At 42.1% G+C, this 22,639-nt stretch overlaps 1 protein-coding gene across 2 annotated transcripts in view; it reads left to right on the top strand.

Annotated features, from left to right (window-relative positions):
• Positions 1–22,639, top strand: part of TANC1 (tetratricopeptide repeat, ankyrin repeat and coiled-coil containing 1) — a 330,651-nt gene that overhangs the window by 278,887 nt on the left and 29,125 nt on the right. For both annotated transcript variants that reach the window (XM_040357904.1, XM_040357906.1), the window contains 2 exons: positions 5,823–6,008; positions 15,423–15,501. In XM_040357904.1, coding sequence (XP_040213838.1) covers positions 5,823–6,008; positions 15,423–15,501 — 265 coding nt within the window. The remainder of the gene's footprint in view (positions 1–5,822; positions 6,009–15,422; positions 15,502–22,639) is intronic.

Genomic DNA, 22,639 nt, shown 5'->3' with positions numbered 1-22,639 from the left:
AGGGGGCGAGGAGTGGATTAAGCGGAAGTTCCATTTTTGGGTGCAACTCCGCTTTAAGACCCGGACCAATATGCAGGTAGAGGACCAGGCCCCTTTTTGTGATTCGGCACTACGTCGCTTTAACTGACAATTGCGCGGTCGTGCAATGTGGCTCCCAAACAAACTTGGCGTCCTTTTTTTCCCCACAAATAGCGCTTTCTTTTGGTGGTATTTGATCACCTCTGCGGTTTTCATTTTTTGCGCTATAAACAAAAATAGAGCGACAATTTTGAGAAAAAAAAAAAAAATTTTTTTACTTTTTGCTATAATAAATATCCCCCAAAAATATATATTAAAAAATGTTTTTTTCCTCAGTTTAGGCCGATACGTATTCTTGTACCTATTTTTGGTAAAAAAAAATCGCAATAAGCGTTTGGTTTGCGCAAACATTTATAGCGTTTACAAAATACGGGGATAGTTTTATGGCATTTTTATTTTTATTTTTTTACTACTAATGGTGGTGATCAGTAATTTTTTTTCGTGACTGTGACATTATGGCGGACACTTCGGACACTTTTGACACATTTTTGGGACCATTGTCATTTTCACAGCGAAAAGTGCTATAAAAATGCACTGATTACTGTGAAAATGGCAGTGAAGGGGTTAACCAGGAGGGGGTGCTGTAGGGGTGAAGTGTGTTCTAAGGGAGTGTTCTTACTATGGGGGGGGGGGGCGTGGCTTTGCGTGTGACGTCACTGATCGTCGTTCCCTAACACAGGGAACAGACAATCACTGACGGCCAAACTAGGAAGAACGGGGAAGGTTTGTTTACACTCGCCTCTCCTCTCTATGACCCGATCGCGGGACACTGGTGGCGATCGGGTCCACGGGTCCTGTGGGCGCAGTCACGGACACAGGACCCACGGCTGGGCATCTTAAAGGGGACGTACCTGTACGTCCATGTGCCCAGCCGTGCCATTCTGCCAACATAAATAGTCGTGTGGCGGTCCTTAAGCAGGTAAAGCCTCGTACACACTACTATTTTTTCTGTTTAACCAACGAAAAAAAACTGACAGCTCAGGTTGGAGCCGATGTACTAACAGTCTGATGTACTACAGAAATCTCCCCTGCTGTGCTATTGTGTTCTGACAGGGAGACAGTTGGCAGATCTTTTTCAGTTGTGACCCTTCTACAGAATCCAGCCAAAAGAGACCGGCTTCTATCGGACCGGCTGCAATACACACAAGCTGAATGTCGACTGGTTTCCGTTGAACCGGCCTGTCCCGCCTGACATTCGGCACTTGTACCTACAGGCAAGCCTTACTATCTGTGGTTTACTACCACTTTAAGTAAGCAGATTTGAAAAGGTTCACAAAAGGCATAGAATAACTAGAGATTAATGGGTATAAGGTTATGACTTCTAAAGTGTACCTGTCATGTATTCCAAATAGTGACCCAAAATATAGACTGGGAGAAATCTTGCAGACATTATTAAAGTGTTACTAAACCCACAACAGTAAAATATCTGTATATGCAATGTAGCATGCTTGTTGTACTCGCTGTGGAACTTAAGGGGTTAATCCTCTATTGTATAAAAAGGCTCTTTGATCCTGTATGCACAGATCCCCTCCCCCTCCTGCAGGGTCTTTCTTGGCAAGGCCAGACAAGACACAGTGAGGGTAGTACTGCTGCACATGCTCAGTTTGGTCTCTATTGCAGGAGAGAACATTTCCTGTTTGAGTTGAGCTTTTCAGGTCACTTGATATTGACATCACACATGTGTGTATACAGATCCAAAATGACAGCCCAGTCCCTTCCGCCTCCTCTATGCCCAGTAACTGAAAAAGAACACAGTGGGTGTGATGTCACATCTTGAACTATTTATAGATTACTTGGTTTAGTAAGGGCCCTTTCACACGGGCGGACGAACAGTCCGTTTTTTACAAGTCTGTTTACGGACTTGTAATGCTTCCCTATGGGATTGCAGACGTTAGCGGATGATGCATCCGCTAACGTCCGTAAAGATCCGCCTCCGCAAAGATCCGCTTTTTCAGACGGAAGAAAACCCTATTTTTCTTCCGTCTGGCGGAACGGATCGGATGAATACAGACACACGGTCCGTATTCATCCGATTCCCCATAGGGGAGAGCAGGGGAAAGACAGGGCGGTCTCTGCACAGTGTGCGGGGACCGCCCTGTCCGCCGACAGCTCAGCGGGGATTTACGGACACACACGGGGCGGATTAATACGGATCTGCTCCGTGTGAAAGAGCCCTAACACTTTAATATCTATTTATTAGAAATGAATGCTGTATGTTGTCTGCACATTAGATGTGTTCAACATTTAGTATTTTTATTTATTGCAAGTATTTATATAGTGCCAACAATGGCGCGGATTCACAAAGCACTTACGCCAACGTATCTTGAGATACGCCGCGTAAGTGTAAATATGCGCCGTCGTATCTATGCGCCGGACTCTGAAACCAAGATATGCCTGAAAATAGGCTTCATCCGACCGACGTAACTTTCCTACGCCGGCGTATCGCGGGCGCATATTTACGCTGGACGTAGTAAGTGGTGCTCCCATTGATTTCCTATTCAAATATGGAAATGAGGTAGATACGTCGATTCACAAACGTACTTGGGCCCGGCGCATAAAAAAGTCGTACGTCCGGCGTAAAGTTATTCCCCATAGATGAGGCGCAACCCATGCAAAGGTATGGACCAGGGAACACAAGCCATTGTATCTTATGTCGTTTACGTTGTACGTGAATATGACTATGCGTAGGTTACGTTAACGTCGTAGGCAGTGATCCGTCGTATCTTAGGGAGTAGTTCCGACGTGATTCTGAGCATGCGCACTGGGATGCATCCACGGGACGGTGCAAGCGCCGTTCATTATTCGTATCTTTATGGCGGTCGGCCCATCATTTGCATGGGATCACGCCTTATTTGCATGGCTCACGCCCACTTACACTTACGAGGACTTGCGCCTAAGAAACCCAGTGCAGATTTGGTGGCAAGTGCTTTGTGAATTCGGGGATTGCCTCTGTGCGCTGCGTCGGGGTAGCGTAAAAAAAGATACGCTACGGCGGCATAAATATGCGCCGATGTATGTGAATCCGGGCCCTTGTATGTGTGCTTTAAATACCATTCCTATCAATCCCTGCTTTAAGGAGCTGACAGTCTAAAGCATGGGTCTTCAAACTACGGCCCTCCGGTTCAGGAACTACAATTCCCATCATGCCTAGTCATTTCTGTGAATGTCAGTGTGTTACAATGCCTCATGGGATCTGTAGTTCTACAACAGCTGGAAGGCCGTAGTTTGAGGATCCCTGGTCTAAAGCATGGATGGAAATGTGGCTGGTTCCGCAGGGACTGGCTGAATTTTGATTCATGCATGGGCACTGGGGTTGTACAGAAGTTGATCGACTTATGTGCAACCTCCCTGCTGAAATATTTCCTCTTGATCAGTGGTGCAAACTATAGCCTGCAATGCGGAATAATGTATTCTGAAGGCCACTGTCAGAATACAAATAGCTCAGCAGGGAGGAGACCCCATTTAACTTGAATGTGTGGATGGGGGAATTGAGCCATTTGTTTTTTTGTTTTTTCCTTCAAGCCCATCTACAGGCTGCCTAAAGTCCTTATGTCACATACACAGATATACACACATACCACAGCCAATTTTGACAGGAGACCTACCAGAATGTCTTTGGAGTGTGGAAGGAAACCGGAATAAACCTGGAGGAAATCCATTCAAGCACAATGTGAACATGCAAACTCATGCAGATAATGTCCTGGCTGGGATTCAAGCTGAGGACAACAGTGTTGCAAGGCAGAAGTGCTAAACACTAAGCCAATGTACTGCTGATCTCTTTATTCCACCGTAGGTGTAGACTAGAGATGAGAAAATTGATTTGCATATTCTGTGAATCTCAAATTATTATTTCACTGGAATATACACAAGCAGTCTCTGCAGTTTTTTCCATGATTGCCTTGATTCATGCACTGTTACATATTGGATCTGCACAGATTCAGATGAACTAAAATCCGCACACTTGCCAATTTACACAATTTGAAAAAAAAAAAAAAAAAAAAAACGGATCAGTTTTTCATCAGTTCTTTACATCCACTTAAATTTTTGGTTTACATGATTAAAAAATTATTTTAGTCTTGAAGATTACTTAAAACCCCCAACCATTATATATAGTATAGGTAGTTCCACATTTTTATGTGTTGCATTGTATTAGCACATCGGTTTATAAAATGCAAAATTTCTGTAAAAAAATAAAAAAAAATTGGGTACACAATAGTTTACCCATTTTTATTTTTTTATATATAAAAGATGAAGTCACACCAAGTAAATAGACACCCAACATGTCCAGCATTAAAATTTCATGTACTTGTGAAACATTGAAAAAACATACTCTATATTTTCCATAAGTGATGCTTTAAAGGCCCCTACAGGTCATCAGTTTAGCGTTGATTATGAGCTCTGGTGCCCAAATTATTGATCATACTCTGGCTTGTGCAGTGACATGTAACATGTGTAGCACAATTGCCTTTTTTACTTTTTATGTGGGCATCCCAACGATTGCATTTTTGTACGTAGGCCTGCGTATGTGGGCATGGGGAGGCTTACATTTTTTTTATTTTTTTTGTGTTTTGACTTTTCTAGTGTTTTTTTTTTTTACTTATAATTTTATTGCTATCAAATAGGGGAACCAATAGTCCCCTATGTGATATATACGTGACAAGTCCTCTTTGGGGGGGGGGGGGAGCAGTGTGTGCAAGGAGAGGACAAGAGCAGTGTACACAGTGAGGGGGCAGTCTACACATACAGGCACCCTCACTTGCCAGCGTTGACTGTCATTGTTCGCTTTTAAATGTAATTGTCGGCTCTTTTTTTTTTCAGGCCCGCCACTAAATTAAACAAAGGGACGTGGTCACCCAGTGACATCACCCAGTGACCCCGCCCCTTTGTTTAATTTAGTGGCGGGCTCGAATGACAGATCCTTCTCGACGCTATGAAGTATAGAAAAAAAAAATCTGACAATCGGGCACTTTCACACTGTGGCAGGCATCGGTGGTAAACCCCCTGCTAGCCGAAAAAGGGTTAAAAGCGCCTTCAAAGCATCGATTTGGCGGTGCTGCCCATTGATTTCAGCGTTCTCAACATCCTGCCAGCGCACCGCTCCAGTGTGAAAGCCCTCAGGCAAATAAATAAAAGGTATGCAGCTGCACATACAGTAGCTGCTGACTTTTAATAATAGGACACGTACTTGTCTTGGAATCCAGCGATGTGGACAACCCAGTCAATGTTTCCGCCATTCGTACTTCAAAGCCGGTTCCCTACTGCACATGTGCGATGCGCTCTTACTGGCCCGACAGCAGGGGAAGGAGGCGGGGGGCCGAACTTCTGACGCACCTCGCCGCGGCAAGGTCTGATGGAAATTGGGGTTGGGTACCTGTCAAAAACAAGTACCTGCTCCCCCCCAAAAGGTGCCAAATGTGTCGCCGGAAGGGGGGGAGACAGATAAGCAAAGCTTCCACTTTTGGGTGGAACGCCTCTTTAATGATTTACTGCTGTTCATGGCCTCTGGGCTTCTGAAAAATGGCAGCCTCCAGCAAGAAGAGACAGGAGCAATGCTGGAGGCAATTTACAGCACGCACTAATTTTGGTAGCATAATTATTAATGTGGAATGTATGTTTCTTGTTAAAGAACATTATTTTTTATCACGTTATTGGATAAAGTTCCACTTTAAGGTTTGCAAACCCATTTTGTTAATGTTTTGACTTAATCATTTAATCAAGGGTCGTTCTTTGATTGTATTTTGCAGGTGGACCACATAGACAAGAAAGGACAGAGTGCCTTGGTACACAGTGCTCTGAGGGGACACTGCAGCATCCTCAAGTTTTTATTGAATTGTGACTGGACATCTCCCAACCAACAACCAAATTATGTAAGGCGAAGCCATGCCCTCCAACAGTCTCTGACAGCGGCGGCCAGTATGGGACACACAGAGGTATGAAACAAATTACTGCTGACCCAGTCCAATATCAATTCTTTATGTGGATGACTTAAGAAAAGCATAGTAGAAGTTATACAGTATGATTTGTAATCTTAGAAAAGTCCTTTGTGTTTTGTGACCCTGTATTAGTACACATCACAGAACTCCAAGGGGGTGTCCTCCGTTTTACAGTACAGTGGGCAGAGTCCTGGAATATTTTATAAAATGAGCTTAAAGGGTCACTAAAGGAATTTTTTTTTTTTTGCTAAATAGCTTCCTTTACTTTACTGCAGTCCTGGTTTCATGTCCTCATTGTTCATTTTTGCTTTGATGTTGCTGTAATTCTCCTCTGTTCTGGACACTTCCTGGTTGTCTGTTTCCTGATCACCACAGTACTGGGAGATTTCTCACTGTGGTGACTAATCAAGGAGGTGTGTCTAAAACCCCTTTAGCACCAATCCTGTTTCGTTTTGCAAAACCTTCCCTGCCCTCTATTGGCTCTCTGGCTCTGTACATCAGAGAACCAGGAAACAACAGCAAAAACGAAACTGAACTGTAGGTACATTATGATTTGTTTTTATCTATTTTTAATAATTTTTAAAAGGAATCAGTTAACTATTATGTCTCTATATCCTTTAAACAGTCATTTCAGCAAAAAAAAAATTCCTTTAGTGACCCTTTAAGGATAATAAAGTAGAACTACTTTTCCCAGCAGCCAGTCAGATGTTTTTTTGCCCATTCCAACTACCGTAATTAGATTCCATTTTCCGTTCACTCAGAAGAAGAAAGGTACCATTAAAATAGAACCTATACAAGGAAAAATGTAGGGGCTGCCATTGCTAACCCTCCCTGGGATATTGTCAGTTGCCTGACTGTCATGCGATTCACTGCTTCAGTATTTTGAACCACTTAACCAAAGCCAACCTTCAGATCTGATGTTCTGACTTCACTTGTATTGTTGTTCCGAGTCAGTGACTCAAGTTTTTGAAGTCAAGAGGCCACCTGGCGGTTAGTATATTCAAAGGGAGGCCACCCATGGTAGGCTTCCTATTCATCTCCGTAAAAATATTTTTTTTAAAAGCAGTTTTAATGTGTTGGTTAATGCTTCTTTTACAGTTGGCCTTTTGGGTAAAAGTGTCCTTTGGAATGACAGGGTCACTTTAAGGATTTGGTGCTCCTATTCCGCTCTCTTTTTTTTTTTTTACAGAGCACACGCAGGAGGCTAAATGCAGTTAATACACAACAATTATCAAACGGCTTTTTCTTTCACACTGCCTTGGACAGCCATTAACCAGAAGGTCTTGTTTCACAATGGAGTTGGAAACCGGAGACATGACTTTTATGAAGCTGGCAGTTGGGTTCTCAGAATTGACTGTCGTATCATTTGATATGCTGTGTGATGCAGTAAAATGGAATACAATGCTCCCAAAGTTCCAACTTAATCTCGGCTTTACCAGCTAATCAAGCTTAGCAAAATCATTAGGATACGGTGGTTAAGAATAAAAGTCTTACTAGCAGAATATATGTTCCTCTGATTCCCAGGTGTGCGGTATGCAGGCATATTGAACACATTACAATAGGGGTTCACCCCCATCGTCCCACACAAGTACAAAGCACATATAGAGACATGCAGAATTTTGCTAATTAGGTAAACTACTGTGCCCGGTCTGCCAGATAGTAATAGTAAATATGTGCGGTTGTTTTGAAAAGTTAGTGTCCAGACACAGAAATCCATACTGCATGAAGCATTGTGATTTGGAGTTCCAGTAGAAGGCACCCAAACCTCTTATTGTTCACAGCTAATAACATTCTATAATACATATTTGTATGGCTATAGCCAGCGGTCAAGTCCTAGGGAAAAAAGTGTGGGAACTCCCACCCAAGATCCACTCCCCGACCAAAAAAAAATTATACCCTCATATGCATAATTACTAAACCGCATGTTTTTTTTTTTTTTTTAAGCAAGTTCTTTATAAACCCCCGCCATAACTCGCGGCAGACCTCCGCAAAGTCTCCTGGGAACAATGACAAAAGCTCCCAGGAGACATTGCGGCATGGAGGAAGTGACGGAATACCCGCACACTACCCGATGAATCCATATACAGGAAGCGGCCAGTAACATAAAGGATTACTAAGGTTCGCCTGCCCCTGATAGTGACTCGAGCTGGGCATCGCCGCTTAGTGAAGGATTGGCTCGGGCGGCTCGGCTGCTCTCGGCTGCTCTAGTCCTGCAAAGGGAACTGCGTTCCTGCTGTGAAAAAAGTGCAGGAACTCCGTTCCCACGCGTTCCCGCAGGACTTGAGCCCTGGCTATAGCTATATAAAGCCAATTCAGTAATTCATTCTGCAACCAAATTAAAGAAGCAGGCACAAGAGGATTTACATACACCGATCAGCCATAACGTAGCGACTACTGACAGGCAAAGTGAATAACATTCATTATTTCATTACAATGGCATATGAAAATTAGTGGGATTAAAGTAGGCAGCAAGTGAATATGTTGCCCCTGAAGTTGATGTGTTGAAAGCAGAAAAATTGGGCAAGCAGAAAAACTACTTTGACAAGGGCCAAATTGTAATGGCTAGACGATTTTGTTAGAGCAACTCCAAAGCTACAAATGTGAATGATTGCGCTATCCCAAAAAAAAACACAAGCAAACCAAAAAGAAGAAAAAAGGGGGAGCAGCTGCATAGGAATGTGACACAAATTCGAGTGCAGGTAAATATGCAGCCCTACATATAGTAAAATAAGAAGTCCACATGTGAAATGATGATCAAGTCACACAAAAAATCCAATGTAATGAAAATGTCCATCATAAGTGGATGTACATAACACAGTAGAGATGTCATAAGATTAAATGGACCATTCCAGCGACAATTCTTCAAGCCAAAGGTATGGATAAAATACGCTTACCAGAACTGTTGGACCCGATGATCGATCGAGCATGCGATATCCCAACTGGCTAATGGACCAAACTGTAAGCGGAAATCCAGAAGAGTATAGAGTATGCCTCACTGGTATCCGGATGGTGTCAACCAGGGGGGAAAAAAAAACAATGGACCCAATATTCCTCAGCTGAAGGTTTATCCAGTGCTAATATCCAACCATATGAGTGCCTAGGACATCGATAGGAATCTACAAGACATCTCCATTCTTGTAAGTAAGACCCCTTTCAAGGGTGATGGGGACCAACTGGAGAGACTCAAAAAGCTTTCATCCACAAAACATGAAAATAAAGAAAAAATAGGGGCTCCGATGGTTTAAAGGGTAGGTTTTAATTAATAAAAACCGACATACAGGATAAGTGATCACAGTTTAATAAGAAAGGGGGGGAATATGGGGAGCGGTGTACTGACTTGATCATCATTTCACGTGTGGACTGATTATAATTTGCTTTACTATCACACCCAGTTGGGTGTATACTGTTTAGTGTTTTTTCCACATTTCACTTTACTATATGTAGCTTTGCATATTTACCTGAACTCCAAAACTGCAGCTCGTGTGGGATGTTCCAGGTCTGCAGTGGTCAGGACCTATTAAGTGGTCCAAGGAAGGAAAACCAGGGTCATGGGTGGCCTTGGCTCGTTGATGTGCATGGGGAGCAAAGGCCTGGCCAGTGTAGTCCAATTCAATACTAAGCGCTACTGTAGCTCAAACTTCCGAAACTGTTAAAGAGGAACTGACGTTCCAATACAACAAACAGTAAGCAGGTAGGCATTTATTGCAGAAGAGCCAATACCTCAAAAGCCTGCCTGCTCATGGTCTTCTCTGGCAATGTAAACTGAGCTGCACATGCGCAGTTCAGCTTACATCGTTGGACTGGTCTCTGTGAAGGACAGCCTCTTGTGCATGTTTGTGGAGCACATCAGCCCATGCAGGGTGATGAAGACGACCGAAGACCAGCACACAGGAGAAGATGCCAATGCTAGCGAAGGGGCAAGACCATTGGAGGAAAGGCAGGTTTTAACTTTAGTTTTGCTACAATGCTGGTTCTGTTAGAAAGGTGTCAGAACACTGTATCGCAGTTTGATGTGTATGGATCTGTGTAGCCGCAGACCAGTCAGTGTGCCCATATTGACCCGTGTCCACAGCCAAAAGCACCTACCGTAAATTGTAAGCATCACAACTAGACTTTGCATCAAAGGAAAAGGGTGGCCTGGTCCGATGAATCATTTTTTTCTTTTACATCATGTGGATGGCTCGGTGCATGTGCGTTGCTTACCTGGGGAGGAGATGGTACCAGGATGCACTATGGGAAGTCCGATCCATGGGGGTCCCACCTTGTAACTTACTGGACTTAAAGAATCTGCTACTAACGCCTTGGTGCCAAATACCGCAGCATACCTTCAGAGGTCTAGTGGAGTCCATGCCTTGACTGGTCAGGGCTGTTTTGGCAGCAAAGGTTGGACCTACTCAATATTAGGGGGGTGGGCATGTTATGGCTGATTGGTATGAGTGTATAGATAGACACAGAACATGTTTATGTTCTTGAGATTAGTTACTATGCATGCATTGTTTCAGTTCATTGCACAAGTTTAGCAGTGGATCCCACTATAAAATGTTTTTCCAGGCCTTGTCCTTGTGGAGATATCTTCTCATTTATGGCAAGCTTATCATGTAGCAAACAATCGGCTACCCTTGGTAAAGCAGCATGACCAGCGTTGCTGATTACTTGCTAGAAGTTAGAGCATGTTTCTCTTTACTTTTTACTGAGCAGCCTTTTCTGTTTTCAGAGGGCTTTACGTTTCTACAGCCTGACAGCTCTGTAATCCATGTACTCTGTGTCCTGTGGTCATGCTGAAATTATAGGGCCTTTAATTATAACAATATGATTGTCATAATGCTGCCATCTACACTGTATTATAGGCTTCACGGGGGCACGCCTGCCTCTTGTTTTGAAGATCTTGGTGGATTGTGCAAGCTTTAGGTCAGATTAAAGAAACACTTTTATAAACTATTTAGAGAAGCAAAGAGAAGGGTGATTTTAATGAAAGAACACATTGAAAGAAGATGGTATAATTGGATCTCCAAGCATATCAAATATATCAAACACAATTTTGGAGATGGATTTCCATTTGAGTAAAACATTCAGATTTTAGGACAGATTGTTTTTCTTTTAGGTTATAATTTGACTCAGTACAGTAGATACATGTCGTTGTTTTCTGTCTAAAGCTGACCATATATGTCTCTAATTCCTGCAAAATCAGCTGAAATTTGAGCCGTGGGGCCCACTATTGGTATTACCTGGCTTGACAAACTGGGTGCTGCAGTTGCTAGAATATAATAGTCGGTAGTCAAGATTCCTCCTTCCATGCTTTAATGTAGATGGGGGGAACCTACTAGATTGAGCAAGGGGGCATTATTAGTGCCAACAGCATGGGATTGTGGCCATCCCAATAGTAAATACTGAAGGGTAATAGCTGAGGTAATTTTGAGGCATATGCAGTGGATGTGGTTTTGGGTGGGAAGATCACGTGTATTTGAGCGGGAAGCAGGTGTTTTTTGAGCGGGAATATCACGTGTACTGCATGCCTCATACACGTGCAGGGAGGGGTATATAAACCCCCCTGTAAGGGCAGGTATCAGGTCACTTTACCTTATAGGTTGAAGAGCTCCCCATCCCTCCCACCCTGTCGCAGCACCTTGTATGTGGTTTGTCACCCTTGAATCAAGGGGGGACTTTGTTTAAATATTTTATTTATGGTACTCGCTCGAGTCCTAAGACTGAGTGAGATTTGGAAAGATTTGAAATAATTTAAGTTTTTTAAATATTTATTTATTTATGGAATTTAATAAAGATAAGATTTTAATTTATATTACAATGTTTGTATTATATAGATATTTATACCAATAAAGGTGCCGCGGCCAATTTATCACCATCTTTGATGGTCTTGGTTTGGTCTTATTATTTATTAGGTAAGAATTGGTATGGCCTATACATTCCCATGCTCTTGTTCAGCCCGCGGGCCGAGCAGAAGAAATCAGTGGATGTATGGCTAGCCAGAGAGTCATGACCATCCATAATTTGTCTTTGTGTAGACTCTTGCAGGGTCCAGTTGCTGTCAAGTGTCTCGATGCGGTCTGTTTTTACAGGAGTACGTGAAGAATTCAGCATGGGCTGTGTGACAAAAATGCTTGCTATAAAGTGACACCTGTCCTAACAAGTGCAGGCGGTGGGACATTTATGGACAGTATCCTGGAGAACAGTTATTTTGAGTGTTAAGTTATCGTAGAAGTCCAAAGGTTTTTCTTCAATGGTTGCTTCACTCAGTGCAGATCCTGACCTCCCTGGGGCCCTATGCAAAATTACATGGCACATTAAAAATGAGAAGCGGGGGGCGCTGACGACAGTGACATGTCACATTAAAGAAAGTTGAGAAGCGGGGGTAGGGGGTGTTCTGCTGTCGGAAATTACATCTTACATTAAATTGAGAAGCAGGGGGTGCTGACTTCTTACCTCTTCTCCCATGCAGCCAGCGAGTTGAGAAGCGGGGTGAGTGGGCGAAAATGACTTCTCACCAGGTGGGGCCTCTAGTAATTTGTGGGGCCCTAAGCGGCTTGCATAGTGAGCCTATAGGGCGGATCGGCCCTGGCTTCACTAAATGCTGATTCAGCAACGAGTGAATTCTGCTTACAGGAGTCCCACTGCTTCAGCAGCATTCTCTGTAATGTAAAATAAAACACAAAATAAAATAAATATTAGTAGTACTAAAATTATAATGTAATAGCCATAGGAGGTGGGCAGAGTTGGAAACGTAGGTACAGATACCTCACTCAGCTCTGAATGGTTTTGGAATGCCTGTAGCATTTCTTTTTACTTCTCTTTACATTTCATTGATGATCCTATTGTGTTTGCATGGGGCCTTGATGCAATGCTTGTGCAAAGCGCTGTAATGTCAGGCAAAATATTACAACTTAAAACATTTAAGAAATGTCATGTTTTCCCACATTAATTGTGACTGGTTGCAGCTGTTCCTGTCCAGAGTGTCGACCCTTCCTTGGCCTTCATATTTTCATGCTTGAAAGTTAACATAATTGTGATTTCATGTAGTTATGCATAGTTCCCATAACATTACCCAGCACTGTACAGCTGGGAATTGAGCAGATGGCAGAGGAGGAGATGGTGACTGAGAACTGCTTACTCATTGTATAGGTTACCATACAATGTTACCATACACATATAAATATGAAGGGGTTAGTTCACCTTTACAAAAAAAAAATACTTAAAGGGGTTCTAAAGGTAGAATTTTATTTTTCCTAAATAGCTTCCTTTACCTTAGTGCAGTCCTCCCTCACTTACCTCATCCTTCCATTTTGCTTTTTCTTATGAGAAATCCTCACTTCCTGTTCTGTCTGTAACTCCACACAGTAATGCAAGGCTTTCTCCCTGGTGTGGAGTGTCGTGCTCGCCCCCTCCCTTGGACTACCGGAGAGTCAGGACGCCCACTAATACACAGCTCCTTTCTCTATCTGCAACGTAGAGAGCGTCCTGACTCTCCTGTATTCCAAGCAGGGGACGAGCACGACACTCCACACCAGGGAGAAAGCCTTGCATTACTGTGTGGAGTTACAGACAGAAGACCAGAAAGTGAGGATTTCTCAGAAGAAATAAGGACATTTAAAAGCAAAATGGAAGGATGAGGTAAGTGAAGGAGGACTGTAGTAGGGTAAAGGAAGCTATTCAGGAAAAAAAATTGTACCTTTACAACCCCTTTAAGCAGATAAGGGGTGTTTGGAGATAAAAGCCTGATTAGAATACTTACGGGATGTTGCTAAGTGAGGCCTAGTCATTACTGCTCACAAGAGGAAAGGTTTGGGACTTTATATGAAACAGTGGCCTCATTGGCCTCCATCCCTATCAATATGAACAAGGGGAGAAAGAAATGGGACTTTAATTTGAAGCATGAGGTTGTAAATAAATATTGGTAGATAAAAAAAGCTTATTGGTTCATATACGTATATGTATATTCTTAATATTAATGTATATCAAAGTCCGAAACAATTTTACATGATAATGATGCATATTCAAGTAAAATTCATATTTATACATACAGGTATATTGCAAAATAATACCTATATGACATATGCCCTCTTATTCCTAAATGATCTAGCATGAAAAAAATACAAGGGAATAGCTAACTGGAATATCTATTTACAGGATTTTATGTGAATTTCTCGCAATATGCTACTTTTACTAAGGATGACAGGGATTAGAGAGGACATAGGTCATATAGGAATTATTTTACTATATCTATAACTATCTATATCTATATCTATACTCAAGATCATACAATCATTGTCTAGTGGACTTGCAAGGAGATGAGCATGGCACAGCCAGGAACCTACGTTTTTTTCATTTATAATAATGAGCAACATTTTCTGCCTATGTGGACATCAATAATTGCAGGTTATTCATAGAAACAATTTTTTTTTTTTATCATTTTTAATTCACTTTTGTTTTTATATTCATTGCTCTATTTTAGGGCTGTGCAAATTAACTTTTAATAAATCGATTAATCTTTAATTTTTGTTGATCGATCAAAATCTTTTTGATCGATTAAAATTCTTTTGATTGGTACTCACCTCTCCGCCGGCTTCTGGGCCTTCAGGGAGTTCCGTCGGAGATCCGGTGACGTCACGGACACCGGCGGGGCTTGCCGTGTCCATCTGAAGGGCTCCTTTGATGTGCCTTCATATCTGCATGCCGGCGGGACCTTCATATCTGCCACACACAAGGGCTGTTACACTTCCCTCTATCAACCTGGGATTCTACAGCCATCCACTGGGAGTTGTTATGGTTGCCTTCATGGGACATCTACATGCCGACGGACTGATGTTAACCTCTCCTCTTCTGGATTCAGCAGTGGAATTGTTGTACACATTTTTATACCAGTATCATACTTGGCTACATGTTTTTATGACTGCTTTTGGTACCGTTTGGTATTACTCGCACCATTTTTACAGTTTATGTAGCTACATCGATTTTATCTCCAAGCAGATCAGCTAAAAGTACCTGTGCGTTATAATTAATCGAAATTAGTCGATTAATCGATTAAAAAATAAACGATTAATCGAACAGAAAAATTTTGATCAGTAACAGCCCTACTCCATTTATTTACATTAAAGTGGCCGTAACGCAATACACGTTAATGCAACACACCAAAGTGGACAGATGTGAATGGGCCATTAAATCACTGGAGAGTTTTAACTGCTGTTTGTTGCTCAGTTAAGGAGATTTCCTCTTATGTGGTCACTGGGATAGAAAGTGAAGGGAACTCCTCTTAAAGAAGACTCAGACAGTGATTCATTTAATTAAAAAATTGAAAAATATATCTATAGGAGACGTTTAATTCTTGCAAGTTCAGGTAAATTTAGCATACACATTGTCCATAGACACCCGTTTGCTTGACTCTCCTTTTCTCCTTTCCAGGTGGTGAGATGTCTCTTGAACAACGAGAAAGGTTCCCCAATAGACATCAATGAGAATGACACACTTTGGGGAGAGACAGGTGAACCAACTTATTACCTACCTTACTCTGCACACAAACATTTGCTGCTCCATCTTCAATGTTTTTAAACCTGTATTATATTTCTACTACACTTGTTACTATGAGACACTTGTAGCATTTTAAGGGGAACATTTTGTTACCAGGTTATAACAAAGGAAATATGCTCTGCGAACCAGGTCATCCTTTGACGATGAAGGCCATGTCATAATATTGGATATTTTTGTAAATGCTGGTTATTAATATTTGTCGGGTTTATCACAGGTGATGCAATTGATATGTATTAGCGGACCTTGTGCAGGCAGCCATGGTGTTTGAAATTCAAACCTCACCTAGATAGAACCTAGCATATCATTAAAGTTCAGTCTAAAACTAACTGTAAAACGAATCCATCTAACCCTGTAAAGCAAAAATCGCTATGCATACCTTTTCTGCAGCCGATCTGGTCCGGTCTCCAGCGGTGGATGATGTATAGAAGAGACGGCCAACAACGGCTGGGCACTGATGTCACCCATATACAGGTGGTCCCAGAGTTACAAACATTTGACTTCCAAACGACTCCTACTTACAAATGGAGGAAGGCAACAGGAAGTGAGAGGAAATCTGTTCCTAGGAAGGGAAATTCTCTCCTGTAACAGTTATTATGGGAAAAAGGTGCTTTATCACCAATCCTTGTTTCCACAACAACCCAAAATGTTCAAAACCCCATTGTCATAGGAACAGAAAGTGAGGTGAAGTCTTCTGAACAGGGAAACAGACAGTAAAACAAATGTTACAGGGGTGATAACCCTCCCCTATGCTATTCAAAAAGCTTAAAAATAGTTTTTTTGGCTGGAGCTACAAGTAAAAAAAATACCTGTTCCGACTTACAAACAGATTCAACTTAAAGCGGGAGTTCACCCAAAAATCAACTTTCTGCAGTTAGATCCAGCATACTGCTGACATCTGCAGTATGCTGGTCTTTTTTTTTTTGGTACTTATCGTTTTAGCAGTATTTCTTCTATGGCTCCGAGCGGGGAATCCTGCAGGGGAATGGGCGTTCCCGAAGGCAAGCAAGTTGATTGACGGCCTTCGATAGCGCGTCACGGCTTCCGAAAACAGCCGAGGTGACACTTGGCTGCTTACGGCGCCTGCGCCTGCCGTGTAGACCTGACTGCGCAGGCGTTGTAAATTGCTGAGTGTCACTCGTGTGTATTTTCGGAAGCCGCGACGCGCCATCGAAGGCTGTCAATCAACTTGCTTGCCTTCGGGAACGCCTATACCAGGAAGTAATCCCCGCTCGGAGCCATAGAAGAAATACTGCTAAAACGATAAGTACCAGCATACTGCATATGTCAGCAGTATGCTGGATCTAACTGCAGAAAGTTGATTTTTGGGTGAACTCCCGCTTTAAGAACAAACCTACAGACCCGATCTTGTTTGTAACCCGGGGACCGCCTGTACTTACTATGTACTATGGGGCTTCCGTTGTCTGCTGCCTCTCCTGCAGATGCCTACACGTGGAAGCCGCCATTGACAGCTCAGCGTGGGACCGGACCCTAGCAGCTGCAGAAAAGGCATGTATAAGGATTTTTGCTTTACAGGATTAGATAGATTTGTTTTAGAATGTGGCTGCCAGTAGGTTTAGAGTAATTTTTAGGTTGAACTTCTACTTTTAAGACAGTTTGAGTCTGTAAAAATCATTGGTTAGCAAAATGTCCATAATTTGCTTCATATACAAAGAAAAAAGTTCTCCAATTTTGTGGGTCAGAGCTGTAGACTGGCTCTGTTAATTTGGATATAATGAGAAGGTTAAAAGTCTCTCTATTTTTTTTTATTGCTTTTTTTTTGTGCCTGTTGGGGAGATTTCCCCTCACTTCCTGTTGGGACAGAAGATTATGTGAAAGCCTCTCAACTGGAACATAGAACTGAACAAAAACAAATTTATTGGTGTGGGAATGGGGTTAGACATTTGCTGTGTGTTCCTTCCTATCCTGGTAACGGTCACTGGAGTTTGACTTTACTGGTGTACTGTACATTGAAATGGAAGCTCTAGTGTGTATACAGTACCAGGGAACCATAGTTCACCATTGAGGCCTACAGCTTGATACTGCTTCAGAATATCCATATCTATGACAGTTTATACCCCTAAAAAGTAAGATCTTTGTATGTACAACTTCTTTGCAGCATGTGAGCTTACCAGCACGTTGTCTGAGCGCAAGTACCATTGACCTGTTACCCACCTAATGCTGGCCATTTGATATAAAATGAAAATTATATTTGACCCCTTTCTCCCCTTATGTGCAATCTCCTGTACATTTACAAGGTACACAGCTCGCACACGACTTCCTCGAGGGTGTAGGCCGTGCACTGGAAGCAGCAGGTGCACTTAAATCCACTGCGAGGAATTAGGTCATCCACAATTGTCTCAGCCTGTTGTCAAAGTAGCTATTTTCTCCCATCAAACAAGTTATAACAAAGGAAATATTCTCTGTGAACCAGGTCATCCTTTGACTTTGCCTTTTCATATTCTGTGTTGGCAAAACATAGCTTTTCCCATGCCACACCTTGATTGTTCGCCCAGCGCTGAATGAATCGAGATACGATCAGCTGTTGCCTCGCTGCGTTCGACTGAAGCAGGGCTGACTGTAAAACATGATGGGACAGGACGAACCGCCTGCCTACACCCTGTTGGGCGCTTTTATGAAGCACGTTTCCATTTATGCCTTTATCAACTTAACTTAAAAGGTGAAACTAATATATGAGATAGGAATAGAAGGTTAAGGAGATATTTCTTGGACCTACAGGTAAGCCTTAATCTAGGCTTACCTGTAGGTTAAAGTGGTCTGTAAGGCCCCTTTCACATGGGGCAGTGGAGGTGCGGTGACGGTATAGCGGCGTGATTTTTAGCGCCGATACACCGTCGTATTTACCGCGATATTCGGTCGCTATCGGTGTGGTTTTAACCAGGGCTGTGGAGTCGGAGTCGAGGAGTCGGAGTCGGGGGAAATTTTGGGTACCTGGAGTCGGAGTCGGCAAACAATGCACCGACTCCGACTCCGACTCCTACTAAATTTAGATTGGAATAAAAAAAAAAAAAAAGCAAGTTTAAATGTCCCAATTCACAAAAGTTATTTAATTAATTACTTCTCTACTGTAAGAATAAAGACCAATGCATGCAGTGCCTCACGTAACCGCAAAACGAACAGGTTAAGTGACCGTCAAGAAGCATGCTTTTCATGTGCTTCACTATATGGCACGCAACGCACAATTAGGAGCTGCAATACTTATACTTTCCATAGTGTTGTGTTCTGCTTTTACAGGGAACGCATGTTAGAGAACCAGTAAGTGTCCAAATAAAAAAATTCCAACAGGAGTTTTATAAAGCACTAAAAGAAGTTGAAAAGTATGATCGCTCATCAAAACTTACTGTTGAAGAAGCCATCCTTGTTTATCCAGAGATCGTTATTGATGTGGCCAGAATAGTCACGGCAATGCCACCCACCCAAGTCAGTGTCGAAAGATTATTTTCAGCCCTAAAAATAATAAAGTCTGACTTAAGAGCCTCTATGAAAGAGGATCTGGCAGAGGCAATTCTCTTCCTTAGAACTCTACATTGAATTGATTTGCATTTGCTAAGCCTAGAACTACATTTCAAGATTAATATAAACCATTTCTAGGTTTTGCAGATTTTGTTTTTGGTTCATTATAGATAAGCTTTGTTTTTGTTCTAAAACAACCAAATGATGTGGTTTGTATTTTTGAACTGGTAAAGATCCTGTTCCTGATGTTTATGCCTGCTGCTACTATCCAGTCACTTGATTGTTTTCATTGTGTTTGTCTTTTGCTTAAACTGTGCAATACAGTAGACTGTTGGCTTCCCAGCCAGTAGTCCTGTGGTAGGTTGCGTTTTTTCCCCTCAAGGAATGTATAAAATACATTTGCATATTAATACAGAGGAGTCGGAAGTACATAAAACTGAGGAGTCGGAGTCGGAACATTTATCTACCGACTCCACAGCCCTGGTTTTAACCCCCTGCTAGCGGCCGGAAAAGGGTTAATACCGCCCTCAATTCACCTCTGTAGAGGCGCATTGCGGGCGGTATTACCGCGATTTCCCATTGATTTCTATGGGAAGGAGCGGTATAGGAGCGCTCCTATACCGCTCCAAAGATGCGGCTAGCAGGACTTTTGGAGCGGTCCTGCTAGCGCACCGCTTCAGTGTGAAAGCCTTCGGGCTTTCACGTTGAAGCCTGCAGGGCACGATTTTTTCAGGCGGTATAGCAGCGCTATTTTTAGCGCTGAACCGCCTGAAAAACGTGTCAGTGTGAAAGGCGTCTAAGGGTTTACAACCACTTTAATTAGCTGATTAGAATGGGACACTTTTTTGCCAGATCCTCAAAAGAGATACGCAGGCAGATCTGCTGTTCCGCCTGCATATCTCCGTTTCTATCTTTGAAACTGATCCACAGAATCAGTTTCCAAGAGATAGACAGAAGATCCGGCAGGTGTAATAGTTTTACACTGCCGGATCTTAAGATGCAGTACCGCGACCGCCGCTGGGGGCATTCATCGTCGAAATTACGCGTCGGGTATGCTAATGAGGAGTTACGTCGATCCTCAAAGCTTTTTCGCGTTCGCTACGTCGCCGCTACGCTAGTTTCCCATCGCTTAGTTACACTTTTGTAAAGCAGCCCTACTTTTACACAGCAGGCGTACTGCTGTGAAAAGTATGGCCGTCCTTCCCGTGTCGAATTTTTAAATTTTACGTCGATTGCGTAAGCCGTACGGAAATACGCTACGCGCCGATCAAAAAATGACGTCACTTCGCGCAAAGCACGTCGGGAAATTTGCGTCACAAGCATGCGCAGTTTGAGTTACACCGCCGCAAATTTCCAGATAAGTGTGTTGTGGATCGATACCTAACTTAGGAAATTTGCGGCAGTGTAACTTAAATCTGTTAAGTTACGTTGCGCTGCGGGGCTGTGGATCTGGCCCTTTGAGCCTAGAATATTGCTCCTTTTCATAGTAGGCAAATTTTCGGAGATTGTGGATTTGGGGTTTTCATGAGCTGTAAGCCATAATCACAATTATGACAAATCACGGCTTGAACTATCTTGCTTTGCATGTAATGAGTCTTCTCTCATATATTAGTTTCACCTTTTAAATTGCATTAGTGAAATAAATGAACTTTTGCACGATATTAACATTTTTCGAGTTTCCCCTGTATGTCGAACGCATTGTGCTGGCGGCGTAGGATCTGGTGTGCAGCAGCACAGTGGCAGTCTGTGTTCTTTAGAGGGGATTTTCCTTCACTTCCTGTTTTGTGACACAACAGGAAGTGATAGGAGATCTCTCCAAGGGAATGGAAATCCTCTTTTAGACAGTTCTTACCAAAACAAATGTCCCGTTTGAAAGATTTGCCCTTTTGTTGTTGACGCATCTGAGAGAGACGCAGCAATATATACCTGACAGAGGATATAACCCTTCCCTATTCCAAAAAAATGGCTTTAGATAGATTTTAGGCAACTAATGTTTTATTTTATTAGGCTGACTAGTAATAAAAAGGAGATTTAACATCTGTCATTGGAATGTTTAACCACCAAGATTGTTGCAATGTGGTGCATTTATCTGTTTTGAAGAAGAAAAACCTTTCTAATCATGGGACCTGAAAACAGTGCTTTCCAAGAAACAAATGTGTTTAAAATCCATCTGACCTCTATTTATATAACCATGGGTATTCTTTGATCATTTATCTTCAGCTTGGCTGATTGGATACACATGTCTCGTTTGGTTTTTCTTTAGTTCATGACTTTGAAGAGGATGTTGTATTTGGATTTTGTGCTTTATATTAATTTATTGTTTTGGATTTTGAAATGTAAGATTATATAATATAACCCAGCAAGAAATTAGGGTGACTCTTATAACTGTTCATATAAGGCGGATTTACAAAGGTAGTAACTAATGACCCTGTGTAACATTTCCTGTGAATATCCAATCAAAATAAAAATGTAACGAGAACCTATCTCAATGAGAAAAACAAAGTACGTCTGCTTCATACTGTGGCCCTATTTATATCTATGGATAAGCCATTCTCCAAGGAACCACTGGAAGCCACCAGTACCGATATCCTTTGGAATGAATGGGGTCACGATGCTTATGAGCCGTATGAAATGGTTATGGCTGGAAAGATTGCTATATTGGGAAGGAATGTTTTTTTCCCCTCTGGGCTGCACTCGTAATTTGGGGGTATTTATTAAAAGACAACTTCACTGAAGTTGAAGTTTTTTAAACAAATAAAACATTGTATAATACTTGCCATCAGAACCTCTAGCAAATAGTTTTCACGCTCTTGCAAAGCTAGTGCTGCCCCTAGAATCATTAGGCTCCAACACTCCAGCTATGCCGGTGTTCTGTCAATTTCTCCAACCCATCAGAAACTCCAACCACGTCACTTCCGGTTTATTTAAACCCTAAGTAATTGGAGATTTTGATGTATTGGTGGTTGGGCACAACACCGACAACCAAATAGCGTCCCGTACAGGAAAATTGAGCTGTTTTTACACCACGGTGGCTAACGAGGACAAAGTTGCCGCCTCAGAGACGGACATTTTGTTGGCTAGTATCGGCATGGAGTAAGATAGGGCCAGATTCACAGTGGACTTACGACGGCGTATCTCCACGTACGCTGTCGTAAGTCCGAATGTGAGAACATGGAGAGCTGTTTTTAAGCTGCAAAAAACGCTCAGAAAAGTGGCTGTAAAAACGTCCATGGAAATGAAGCCTTATACACCAATAAATACAGTGTGTGTGTGTGTGTGTGTGTGTGTGTGTGTGTGTGTATGTATATATATATATATGTGTATATATATATATATATATATATATATATATATATATATATATATATATATATATATATATATATATATATATATATTCATGTAATATGTACATTATATATATCTAAATTTCATTGTGAAACTTTTGTCAACAAGCCAATTTAGAAATGATACTCAATACGCACTCCTGCTTGTCTTGTACCTCATAAAACAGCATTTTCTCCACTTCCCACCATCCATCTTGACATTGTGACCCTTTGTTCCAGTATACTACCCTCCCTGAGTCTGATGAATCCTTGTAATGCATTTAATCCTTTAAT

This window comes from Rana temporaria, chromosome 6, assembly GCF_905171775.1.
Source record: "Rana temporaria chromosome 6, aRanTem1.1, whole genome shotgun sequence".
NCBI lineage: Eukaryota > Metazoa > Chordata > Amphibia > Anura > Ranidae > Rana > Rana temporaria.
Note: the sequence above shows the minus strand (reverse complement) of the source record. Positions and strands in the feature narration are given on the sequence as shown.